Source organism: Perca fluviatilis, chromosome 11 (genome assembly GCF_010015445.1).
Source record: "Perca fluviatilis chromosome 11, GENO_Pfluv_1.0, whole genome shotgun sequence".
NCBI lineage: Eukaryota > Metazoa > Chordata > Actinopteri > Perciformes > Percidae > Perca > Perca fluviatilis.
In genome coordinates, this window is record NC_053122.1 from 13,224,645 (window position 1) to 13,236,526 (window position 11,882).

An 11,882-nucleotide genomic window follows, 5' to 3' on the forward strand; every position below is an offset into this window, starting at 1 on the left:
TAATTAACCTCTTCTGAAGAGACCATCATGTTTTTTTTAATCATTTTCGTTGTCATCACCAAAAATTCCTCATGGGGGAGACCAAAACTACGCACTATAGCTTTAAACATGCAAAGAAACAAGAACAAATATAAACTATTAGGCCACTTTATATAAATATGCGTTTTACTTTATTACATAATAGCTTTAAGAACTATGTATCCAATATATTTGTTCCAATAAAACGGAAAGGAAATCAATACACACAAAACATTGTAGTTCACATTGTATTGTACTGCATGAAGAGTTTTTACTTCAAACTACAAAATACTTATTTTCATATAGCCATGTTACAAATAACATAAAGCTTCCGAAAACATTGAAATCACAATAAACACAATTGATATTGATAAATATCCAGCTAATCATTTGTTAGTGCATGGAACATGTGATAAAAGTGGAACTAAAATGGCGGATACCACGCTCAGACAATTGTGTCAGGCTATTTTCACCCACAGAAGGCATGTGAGTAACTTAATCTGCTGTTTTGGGCTAAAATAACATAAGCCATGGTAAAATATTTTGACAAGAACATAGATTTATGTCATTGTCTTCATGGGTTTTGTTGTGTTAAGGTGCCTTCAAGTTTCATTTTATAGCTTGAACTTTCTATTTTCTAACGATGCTAAGCATGGCATGGGACGGACGATAATCTATCGTCTGTCTATTTGTAAAATTTTGGGGCAAAAATGAAGAGAAACACAGCAATTGACAAAGCAAAAGATAACTTTAGTAGTAGCAGCAGCAGTAGTAGTAGTGGTGGTGAGCTCAGTCTCTGGCTACATCTACACTACTACGTTTTAATTTTTAAGCATAATTTTAAGACAAACACAATCTCCGTCCACACGAGTTTTAAAAAGGCTCCATAGCAGAACTAATCTCCCTCCATATTAACACGTCTGACAATCATATAGCGACCATTCGCATACACTGAGCATTAGAGCCCGACCGATAAAGGATTTTTAATACAAAATATTTGGTGATTTAAAAATGTTATATTCCGATATATTGTCAGAAAATAAACTTGTACAGAACAGAGCAACATCAAAATATATTAAAGTTCTGATAAATAAAATGTATAAAAATACAAACTTAAGATATGAAATTTACAGTCATTTGAACAAAAACACAATAACAAAAAAAAAATCAAGAGTGTTGCCAACAGGGACGTGGTAGAGCGCCCTCTGGTGAACAAACTATTCAACACCAACACTCATAATATGGTTGAAGGGTGTTTCGTCCGTTTTTATTTTTTAAATATTAATTTATTGGCCATTATAAATGTCGATACCGATAGTTTGGAAAATGCCTAATATTGGCCGGGCTCTACTGGGCATGCACGTGCACATGCAAACAGGAAGCAGGTTGTCTGATATTACTCTGCGGCTGAAAATCAATAATGTATAAGTTGGTCACGATGGTGAAAAGTAAGTCCAGAGATGTATTTGCTTGGACTGACGACGAGGTTGGACTGTTACTGAAAGGTCTGTAAGCCTACCTAAGACTGACTGATGTTCGTCATCGTTTCCAAAGGTCTCCGTTCGTGCCCCTCCACACTACAAAACAACCCTGGAGTTTTTAAACCAAAAAAGGGGGCGGCAGTGTTTCCAAGATCAGTTTTATGGGCTCCTAAATGCTGCAGTAATGTGGACACGAGGCGTAAATGTAGCAGTGTAGATGTAGCCTCTGACGCAAGTAAAGATGAAGCCCTGCAGAGCTTGCCGCAGCGCTCAGATAGTAACCACATCATTGTGTGTTCAAGTCAAATGGTACTTTCTGAGGCCACAGTCATGGGTCAAAGTTGTTTATTCGCTTTATGACTGCATTGTGCACAAAATATGTTTACTGGAACACTTTGCAGATACTTCAGACTGAAAATATTTAAGCTCGGATTCAAGTTTGCCGTAAGTGAAGGCTCAAAATGTGGCAAATCTGACAATTTGACTGCTACAAAGTAAGTGTTCACAGTTCAGTGGGTAAGAGGAAATGTCACAGAGGAACTTTGGAGAAAACAGTGTTTCAGTCTGGCAGATTGACATATATGTTGAGAACAGCAAACACACATTTTCCTTCCTTTTTTACACTAGATTAAGATCAGTATGAGCTCATTATAAGACCTGAAAATGGGCTTGTAGGTTGGATGTCGCCAGTGACTGAGAAAAACCTTGAGTTGCAAAATAAAAAAAGTCACATTTCACATTTCCTGTGCTGCTTTCACCCTCTGTTCTGCCACAGTGGCTTCGGATAAGATAAAATGCATGCAGACAAGCCACACAGATTAAATAGATTACTGTACTCAAGGGTGACTTCCCCAAGCAGAAATGAAACATAAAAACTCTTTGTCTGTGTGTTCGGCAGACAAAAAAACAATTACAATACATCACCACAACGATGTAAACCATTTTTCTTTTATCACACAAAACATCATAATACACGCAGATGACCAGAGACTTATTACTGAGGCCATTAGTTTGGAAACCATTTGTGTATTTTAACAGGCAAACACAGCCTTCCTCACACAGAAAATGACGGACCACATACGAAGGACATCGGTCTTCCGAAATAAAACCACAGCAATAGAGATAGTGTGTGATATATTTGCACAGAATCTTTTTTTTCTTTCTTCTTTTTTTTTTTTCCCACACTCACTCGAACAGCAATTTAAAAACAGTTCAAGGTCTCTGGAGTACGTGGTAAAATATGTACTTGTAATTGACAAGGTTTGCATACACTACAGTGACTTCTTTTTGATAATCTTGTCAAATGTAATACACCGAATGGGAAGTTTTTGTTTTAAACTTATACTAAAGTGACTCAATTATTGATTAAAAAAAGAAAGAAAAACCCTGCCAAAAATTATGACAGACCGTACACGGATCCTTGATGTGCCACGTACTGTTACTCCCATCTTGTTTGTCCACCTGATTAATGGCTTCGTTCTGTCAGGATTCAATAGACCGAGCTGCTGCTGTTACACGTTTCCATGTAGATAAACTCTGTGGAGGACACCATTGAAAATGTGTTGAGAGTTGAGCGAGTACATGAGCCATTAGCCACGATGGACATTTCAGAGTATAAATAAAACTCACTGTGTGTGTGTGTTTGTGCCTGTGTGAGTCCATGGACCATATTTACCTGTAGTGTAACAAGTATGGTGTGTACGTGTGTGTGTGTGTGTGTGTGTGTGTGTGTGTCTTTCATACCTTGTCCAAAGCTGGTGTACTGTAGCTGGGTTTTGTCCAGTGGGTTTGTGAGGGGGGCTATACCGACATCTGAGCCTGTACCCCTTCTGTAGCTCTCTATCAGTGTTTCCAGGTTCCGAAAACTCAGACGCAGTCTGACTCCTAAATCCTGCATATCACACAAACCATAAATATCATCCTTGTGTGTGCGAGTGTGGATATGTGCAAATCTTCTTGAAGATGTTCACCCACCTGAAGACACCAGCCCTCAGCGGAGCGTACAATCCTGTAGGTGTGCACAAACGGCGCTCTCCTGCAAAAACACCAAGTTTAGGAATTTTAAGAGATTTGCTGTGAATGTGTAAAATCTGAAACTGTGTACTCACATGTTGTAATAATTAAATGCAACGAGAGATTGTATGTGGATCTGGGGGCGGAGGCTGAACTATTTCAGTTACGTGTTTGGCACACTGGTGTTAGGATACATTATAGGCTTTTTCTTTTCTTTAGGAACTCAATTGTCTTTTTTCTTAATTTTTCACTCCCTATTATAATTCTGTTTGTCTTTCAAAAATGTTGTATATGGATTCATTATGTAAATATGTTTCAAAGTCTGGTCTACTCCCATTTTGAAGCACTGAGAAAGTTTGAAGATACAAAAAAATGTCATGACTTCTGGCTGTAATTCTTATTGTCTAGACCTTTAAAATATTATGGCTGAACTACTTGAAAACAAAGCTTGTAGAATGTTTTGTCCTAGGAGTCCCCAGTATACAGTGGTGGAATGTAATAGAATACATTTACTCAAGTAATACGTGAGTACAAATTTGAGGTAAATAGGCCCTAGGGCCTATTTAAATTCTTAAATAGGCCCATTTAATGCTACTTTATACTTGTTGGGAATGTTGTACTATTACCATTACTATGTTGTATTGTACTTTTTTTTTTTACTCTACTCTGTTTATCTGACAGCTACAGCTACTGGTTACTTTTCAGATCAAGATTTTATACGTCAAATGTACAGGTATAATCAGTTTATAAAATATATATTGTTATGAAACAAACCACCCAGCAGTACATATAGTTGCTAAAATAACCATGTTCAGATGATGCTGCAGTAATGCGGCTTAGACAGTCAGATGCTGCTCAGACAGTAATGAATCAGGAATTAAATTCTTATAATAGTTTTAGCATTAGATTTTGAATGCAAGACTTTTACTATTAACAGTATGTTTTTATTGTGGTGTTGCTACTTTTACTAAGTAAAAGATCTACTACTACTAAGAGTAGTTCTTCCACCACGGTCAGTATGTTGTGCATGTTTATAGCGTTCTACTTTAGTAAAGTGAACATACTGTAGATTTGGATTTCCAGTTATTTCTACTTTAAATTGTTTTATTTTTCAAATTTTGTAATTGTACTTGTAATACTGTACAATGACCCAACACACTCATGAAGGTGTCACATACTGTACATGAACTTCGCTAATTGTTGTACAACCACTCTCAGAGCTCACCTCACACACAGACAGTAGGCCCCCTGCACGGTCTCACTGTCCCTCAGCAGAAAGCTGCCATCATGTCCAAACCTCTCCAGCAGCCTCTCTGTGGCTCCGCTTCCAATTCTCCCGTAGTAAATAGACCGGACCAGCATCCCTTCCCTCTCCATGTTTGCCTCTGAGACTGGCACCCCTGTGTGTTTAAGGAGGTGAGGGTGCAGCAGACTGTAGCAGCAGATGAGTGTGTGAAACGCTGAGACAGGAAAAGCTTTTCACACTTTTTTTTTTGTTGTCGTGCAACTGCACCTCACACCTCGTGCACTGTGTCTAACCAGAATAATGTCTTTTATCTCTCGAATGGAAACGTATATTTTTAGTAATAATAAAGTAAAAGTAAAAGTAGCAGACTTTTTTTTTTTGGGGTCACAAAACAAACAACACTCACACAACACAACTAATTACTCAGTCCTGCTCCATAATTTTGCCTTTCTGATAACCCCTGTGTGTATTGTGTTTTTGTCACAATGTAGCCTGAATGATGAAAGATGAAAGATGAAATATTGTCTGTTGGACTCTGATGGCATTTACTTTATTACACCATCAGGGTGTGAAGCAGGAAAAGCGGATTTAAAGGATTTAAAAGCTGTGTGAAAGTGGTTTATGATAAAGTCAGAAGACAGAGGTTTATGAGTTTTAGCAGACAGATACGTGCATAAAGCAACGTCCCCCCCCACCAACCAATCCACCCACCCACACATGCACAAAAACAAAGACATCCAACCTATAGCTGAGATTTGATTTGGTGCTGTCTCCAGAGCTTTTACTCAAACACAAGAAGTATTTCACAGCACATTTCTTATTAAAGTGGTTACATGAAGTCCTTATTCAGCTTCTTTAACAAGATAAAACTAACGAGAACTTCAACAGAATACGACATCATCTAATGGTTATAATTAGTTCAAACTAGGGCTGCAGCTATCGATTATTTTAGGCCTATTCAATTGATTAATAAAGTTCTACTTTTGATTTATTGAAGAGCAATAATAAATATAAAATAGAGCGGTTTCCTTTTCGGAAAAAGCAACATGTGCATTGCTTAGGTTATTGCTTTATTGTTAGACTTGAGGTCTATTTAAAAACAAAAGACATAGGCCTACAACACAGTCTATAATTTTAAATTAGCCTGGGAGGCTGATCTTAACCTATAGTTCACAGAAAAAGAACACTTTAAAGAACTAGGCTATAAAAAACATTGCTGGAACTCAGAACCAGACTAGTACAATGTATACAGAGTATACTGGTCCTCCTCTATTATATAGGGTGAAATTAAAGTAGGCCCTATAGCCCGAATTGCTGGGGGTGCCAGGTGGGCGTCTCTTCCACATGATGTGGTCCTGCCCTGTTGTCCAAAAATTCTGGTCTGCATACATTTGAATATCAAAATTAGACATACCATTCTGCCCGAGATTGTTCGTACTGAGTGATCCTTTTCCTCTAAAACCTCTACTTGCACCACAGGCAAACTGGGTCCAGACATCCATCATGTTGGGCAGAAAAAAAATTGTAACCGAATAGAAAGCGATCAATCTGCCACCAGCTAGGGTGTGGTTTTCTCAGCTGGGTATTGTGGCTGCACACAAGTGCCTTTCCTTCAGACTCAACAATGAGGTGGAGAAATACAGTGCTAAGTTGAGGAATTACATCTCCTTTTAAAGGCCCGCTAATACAACTGTATGCACTATTATTCATACACATTATAACATTATAAGAAAAAAGCTACCCAGGATACCAAGAAGGGAAAAGCAGCTCCACCCAGCACAGCTACAACTTTGAAATGCTGCTTACACATAAATGCCCCCACTAGTTGCCCATGTCAAAGATAGACACTTGACACTGAAGCACTGTTTATTATTGGAAAGATGCAAGGCTAAATTACATGATTTTATGAAAGCCTCACAAGCTAACTCTACTAAGTCAGGAATGTGTATAGGCATAATTAACATTTACTTAATGTCTATACTGCAGCAGTTTATAAAGTTTCTGTTGCATTGTGAGAGGGAGAGTTGTAATAAGTTATGTCTTCAGCCTACACATTTATGGTCATTATCAATGTTTTTTTGATTGATTCGTAATTTTTTGGCTGTATAAACACCTGGGTACTTTTTATTAATATGGTTCTCATCATTATTTGAAGTTAAAGTGCTCACATTGTGCTTTTTCCCTTTCCTTTATTGTGTTATATCTTTTATTTGTGCATGTTATACAGTGAAAAAGCCCAAGGTCCACCCCAAAGGGACTTACCATCTCCAACAGAAAACACTGTTCACAAACTGCTCCAACCAGCTCTATTGTAGTCCAGGCTTTACTTCAGAGACAAACGCTCGTCACTTTGTAACACACGTTATAATGCTCGCCTAGCTGTTAGCGTGGCACGCCCTCATACTCTGCTTCTGACTGGCTAGTAGTTCTTACCTAGCTACTGCGCATCAGAGACTCCCACAAAGATGGTACAGAAGTGCGATGCCTATCTCGGTAGCTAAAACAGAGAGCTCAACACACAGGGTGAAAAGAGGAGCTGCAGCAATGTGCAGTATGGCAAAAATATTTTATGAAAAAAATATATGCTATATCCTCTAAATACAATTATGAACCTGAAAAGGAGCATAATATGAACACTTTAAGTTAAAGACCAAAATAAAGATCGGTCAGTGAGTCAATCAGGAACAAGTCAATGGGTTTTGTCAGATTTTTTATTTACATTTTCAATGACATACTATACACGTGCACAATCTGTCACAAATCCCTTGATCTGCTTCAATTCTGACTTTGACTTATTTCAGAATCAGAAAGTTTTTTTTTATTGCCAAGTACATTTTTTAACACATACAAGGAACTCAGATAGTAAATATAAAGACATCATGCGCAATATGCTCCTTGTTGTCTTTTTCACCATTTTCTCCTGTTTATTCTCCGGCCTCTAGTGAGTTGATGGTTCGGAGCTCTTCAGAAAACCTCTCACTCAGGTCTCTGTTGGTCTGCAGGAAACCACCCAGCCTCTTCAGCTGCTCAGTGTCCTAAGGAAGAGACAGAGTCGGTTAAAGTAATGGGACGACTTTTTATATATGTGTGTATGTATTATTTATAAGTGTGCAAGTGCACATGGACATATTTGTTATTCGCACCGGTGTCTTTGTATCATCATCAGCAGCATGTAGTAACTCCTGCAGACTCTCTTGTAGCAACTCAGCCTCCCATTGGCAGATTAAGTCAGCGCTGGCCTCCCATTGGCTGACAGAATCACACTCTATTCCATACAGGGTAGTAGAATCCATTTGGTCCAAACCAGAGACACATATTGACAAGTCAACGCTGAGCATCTGGACAAACAAAATGCACATGAAGACAAACTGTGACACAAAACAACACGGACGCAGCAGCGGCACACACTCAGACAAACACGCTCACCTCCTCGATCTGTTGGCCAACTTTTGCCATCTGTGGTACGTGTCTGAACTGCCGCACAAGCTTTTTCACAGTGGTCTGGTATTGCCTCATCCATTCATCCGTCACACGGAACTCATAAGAGTGCATCAACTCGTTCCTGAACCGGATCACCTAGAATCACACACGCACACATTCGTTTGAAAAGGTCGGAAAGCAAAACAAACATAACCTCCAGCGATGATGACATCACTTTCTGGACCAATCTAACAAATACAAAGCTCTTTGTTTTGTAATTAAACTCCTCCATCTTTACTTCGCGGCCAAGTCACTGATATTTTCCAAAGCTAAGTTGTTGATGCAAAATATTTCATATGCATTCAACAATAAGTAAAAATAAGGTGGGAAACTGAATCCAACATGCAACTTATTATTTTTGTGGGGAGTTGAATACTGAGTGCACATGATCGTTTGAGCGCTTCACTCTTAGCAGTTTAAATGATGCTATTCAATGTGCATCGTTGACTTTTTCTTTATTGACTCTTGTGTGCTCAGTGTTTTCTTCTGCTTTTGGTAATTCTGCTGCCCCCACTTTCTGGTGTTCACATCCATTTCATTTTGAAGCCATTTGTGAAGACTCTTGTAGTCTGTGTACACAGAGTTTTAGTCTTGAACCTACAAGTTTTATGCCTCTGCCCCCTGGTATATAAGGCTTGACTTCACAACGTGACAATGCATAGCATGCTCATTTTTAAACAATATGACTGTTTACCTCTCTCACAAATTTTGGATCCACAGAGCAGAAACAATCACAGTAGTTGATTAGGTTGAGCAGAGCCGAGGCATCGCATTGATCTGCCCCCTTGACCTTCCCCTGACCCCGTGGCATGTAGGCCTACACAGAGAGAGAGAGAGAGAGAGAGAGAGAGAGAGAGAGAGAGAGAGAGAGAGAGAAAGAAAGAACGACATCCATTAGACTCACACATTCACTTGAATCTATGTTGAATATCCAGATCCTTTGAGAACTTTTCGGCCTGTCATATTGTTCTGATAAATCAAGAAATGCTTCAGTTAGGTGATACAATGTTCTCGACAGACGTTAATTTGACCAAATTAAGCTTTACTTGTTTTAACATATTCCTGCCTGCAAGCAACTCATGGTTATTTCCATCTTTTTCTCTATTGATTGATCAATTGTTTAGTCAGAATCAGAAAAAAGTTTATAGTAAATACTTACAATAATTTTGCCTGGATGGTTGGTGCATACATAGACAAACATATTGAACATTAATACGAAATAAACAATAAAAACAGAAACAAGATATACAAAATAGCTGTTTAACATAATAAGAAAATGTTTGGCTGAATGGGTGCAGAATGTGCAAAAAATATATAGTATGTGGAATGGGCAAGTGTATAGTCCAGGATGTAGGTTAATGCTAAATGTAGTGACTAGGGGTGGAGGTGGGGTTAAGAGCATTGTCTCAGTGGGGGTCCGGGGCCTTGCTGATGAGGATGACTGCAGAGCGGAAGAAATTGTTTTTGTGGTGTGAGGTTTTGGTCATGATGGACCGCAACCTTCTGCCAGAGGGGAGAGGTTAAAACATTTTTTTTTGTCCGGGGTGAAAGGGATCGGCCACAATCTTTTCTGCCTGCCTCAGTATCCTGGAGGCGTACAGGTCCTGGAGAGACGGCAGATTGCAGCCAATCACCTTCTTAGCAGAGAGGATGATGTGCTGCACTCTGCCCTTGTCCTTAGCAGTGGCAGGAGCGTACCAGATGGTGATGGAGCGGGTGAGTGGCCGTGTAGAAGTGCACCATCATTGTCAGCGAATGAAATGTCAAAAAATTAGGAGCCCCTAAGTCCTGTCAGCTCAAGATACAGTCCTTTTTATATGTGATACAAAGACCTAGTGCTCCAGGAATTGGGAGTTTACTGGTTATTGTGACAATAAATATAAGAGCTTCAACAATAACTTCACTAGTTGATCAACATAAAATAAATCACCAACTATTTTGATAATCACTTAGGCCTAATCATTATATACATTTTTCATGAAAATATGCCAAATATGTACTGGCTCAAGCTTCCCAAACATTAGGAATTGATACTTTCCTTGTCATACATATGTAGATGAAAAATAGCCTTTTAGGTAATTCTGGCATTTTTAACCCACGTATAAACATGCATTTTATTAACTTGCACTATACCCTTCTAAAATAAACTGAATTGAATATATATATTAAATTAATTGTTTTGGGTTTTGGACTGCTGGTAGAAAAAAAAAGGCAATCAACATCAATAATTTTGAGCTGTCCCATGCATTCAAATCTTTTAAATAGACAAAACAAATAAGAAAACATCGTCAGATTAATCGATAACAAAAAAGGCATTAGCGGCTCCATAATTTACAGCTTTTTATTGGTTTGAATGATTGTCTATGTGATTGTCTTTTATGTACTGTATATTCTTGTGTATAGCCTTTTTATTTTTATCTGATTGGCACCAAGACCAATTCCACTTGATAAACCTGCTTGCTTTGGCAACTTCGCCTTTTGCTGTGTTGTGCACCCATAAAGGTTATTTCCTGTGAAATCCAGGGGCTCACTGTGCTTGTGTTGTTTATGACAACTATTCCACTGCGTGTGTGTGTGTGTGTGTGTGTGTGTGTGTGTGTGTGTGTGTGTGTGTGTGTGGACTACCTTGGCCAGTTCCCAGTGGTCTGTTCTCCAGTTGGGAGGGAAACAGTTGTCCCAGTTCACTGTGGAATCTGGCTGTCTGTGGTGTTTTAGGATCACTGTCTGCCACTCGGAACACACCCTGCATGCTGAGGAAAGCTACTCAAAAACGCGCGCGCGCGCGCGCACACACACACACACACACACACACACACACACACACACACACACACACACACACACACACACACACACACACACTTAGCTTAGCTTACGACGTATGTAGCAAGTTACTGTGAGGCAAGTTACTGTGAGAATAAGAGAAAATATTACAGCGATTGAAGTTTTGGTCGCAATTAACTCATAATTACTGAGTTATAGTTAGCCGCTATACCACAGGAGTTTCACGAATAACAAGAATTAAATGACCTCAACTAAGCAGGGTTTAGAGACTAACCCTATTCCCTCTGGGTTTGCAAGAAGTCACACACGGTTTCCGTAGCAGAGTGTTTTGATTAAGCAGATCTCGGTGGAAAGCTCTCACGTGGTCGGTTATGAAGGGATGCAGGCCATCCTTCAGTATGAGAAGACACCGTCCAGCTTTCAGCCAGTTTTTATACTCCTTGTCGTTGAGACGTACCGCCAGCTCCTCGCCAACCATTTCGGCCTTACTTCCCGATCCCGATATAAAAACATAACAAAGAAGCAGGAGGACAAGTTCAGGCTAACTCCTCATGTTTAGCTCCACCCTCTCGGTGCTAGCAACAGAGCGGCCACAAGATGGCGCCGTCTACTTTAGAAACACTAGGATGGGGCTGTTATGGACTGCTCGTCCAGGCCAGGGGTGCTGACAGGGCTTGTTTGGCCCAGAGAGAAGCTCCAAGCGGCAAAGCACCTGCTGTAAGGTTAGCCTAACAACTTTGTCAGGATGACCATAGTGTGTTGAACTATTTTGACTCTCCCCCAGGAAACTGCAGGCGCTAATGCTAATGAGTTTTCTATGCGTCCTGTAGAGCTGGGAGTGTGGGTGCGTTAGAGGGAAC

General features: G+C 39.5%; 2 protein-coding genes across 4 annotated transcripts; both read right to left on the minus strand.

Annotated features, from left to right (window-relative positions):
- Window positions 1-252: 252 nt before the first annotated feature.
- On the minus strand, window positions 253-6,260 carry LOC120567607 (SH2 domain-containing protein 1A-like). Of its 2 annotated transcripts, none has more exons than XM_039814515.1 (5): window positions 6,173-6,260; window positions 4,738-4,912; window positions 3,474-3,534; window positions 3,243-3,390; window positions 253-3,035 (listed from the first exon to the last, which is right to left on the minus strand). In XM_039814515.1, exons 1-5 carry the CDS (start codon window positions 6,258-6,260, stop codon window positions 2,989-2,991), a joined length of 519 nt encoding a protein of 172 aa, XP_039670449.1. In that variant the 3' UTR covers window positions 253-2,988. The 2 variants fall into 2 exon arrangements, with proteins under 2 accessions (XP_039670449.1, XP_039670450.1); XM_039814516.1 differs by having other exon boundaries at window positions 4,738-4,944; window positions 6,173-6,226.
- A 1,191-nt stretch (window positions 6,261-7,451) lies between these two features.
- Window positions 7,452-11,603, minus strand: LOC120568781 (uncharacterized protein CXorf38-like). Of its 2 annotated transcripts, none has more exons than XM_039816485.1 (6): window positions 11,384-11,603; window positions 10,864-10,998; window positions 8,933-9,055; window positions 8,185-8,334; window positions 7,902-8,096; window positions 7,452-7,793 (listed from the first exon to the last, which is right to left on the minus strand). In XM_039816485.1, exons 1-6 carry the CDS (start codon window positions 11,498-11,500, stop codon window positions 7,683-7,685), a joined length of 831 nt encoding a protein of 276 aa, XP_039672419.1. In that variant the 5' UTR covers window positions 11,501-11,603; the 3' UTR covers window positions 7,452-7,682. The 2 variants fall into 2 exon arrangements, with proteins under 2 accessions (XP_039672419.1, XP_039672418.1); XM_039816484.1 differs by having other exon boundaries at window positions 11,297-11,601.
- Window positions 11,604-11,882: the final 279 nt, after the last annotated feature.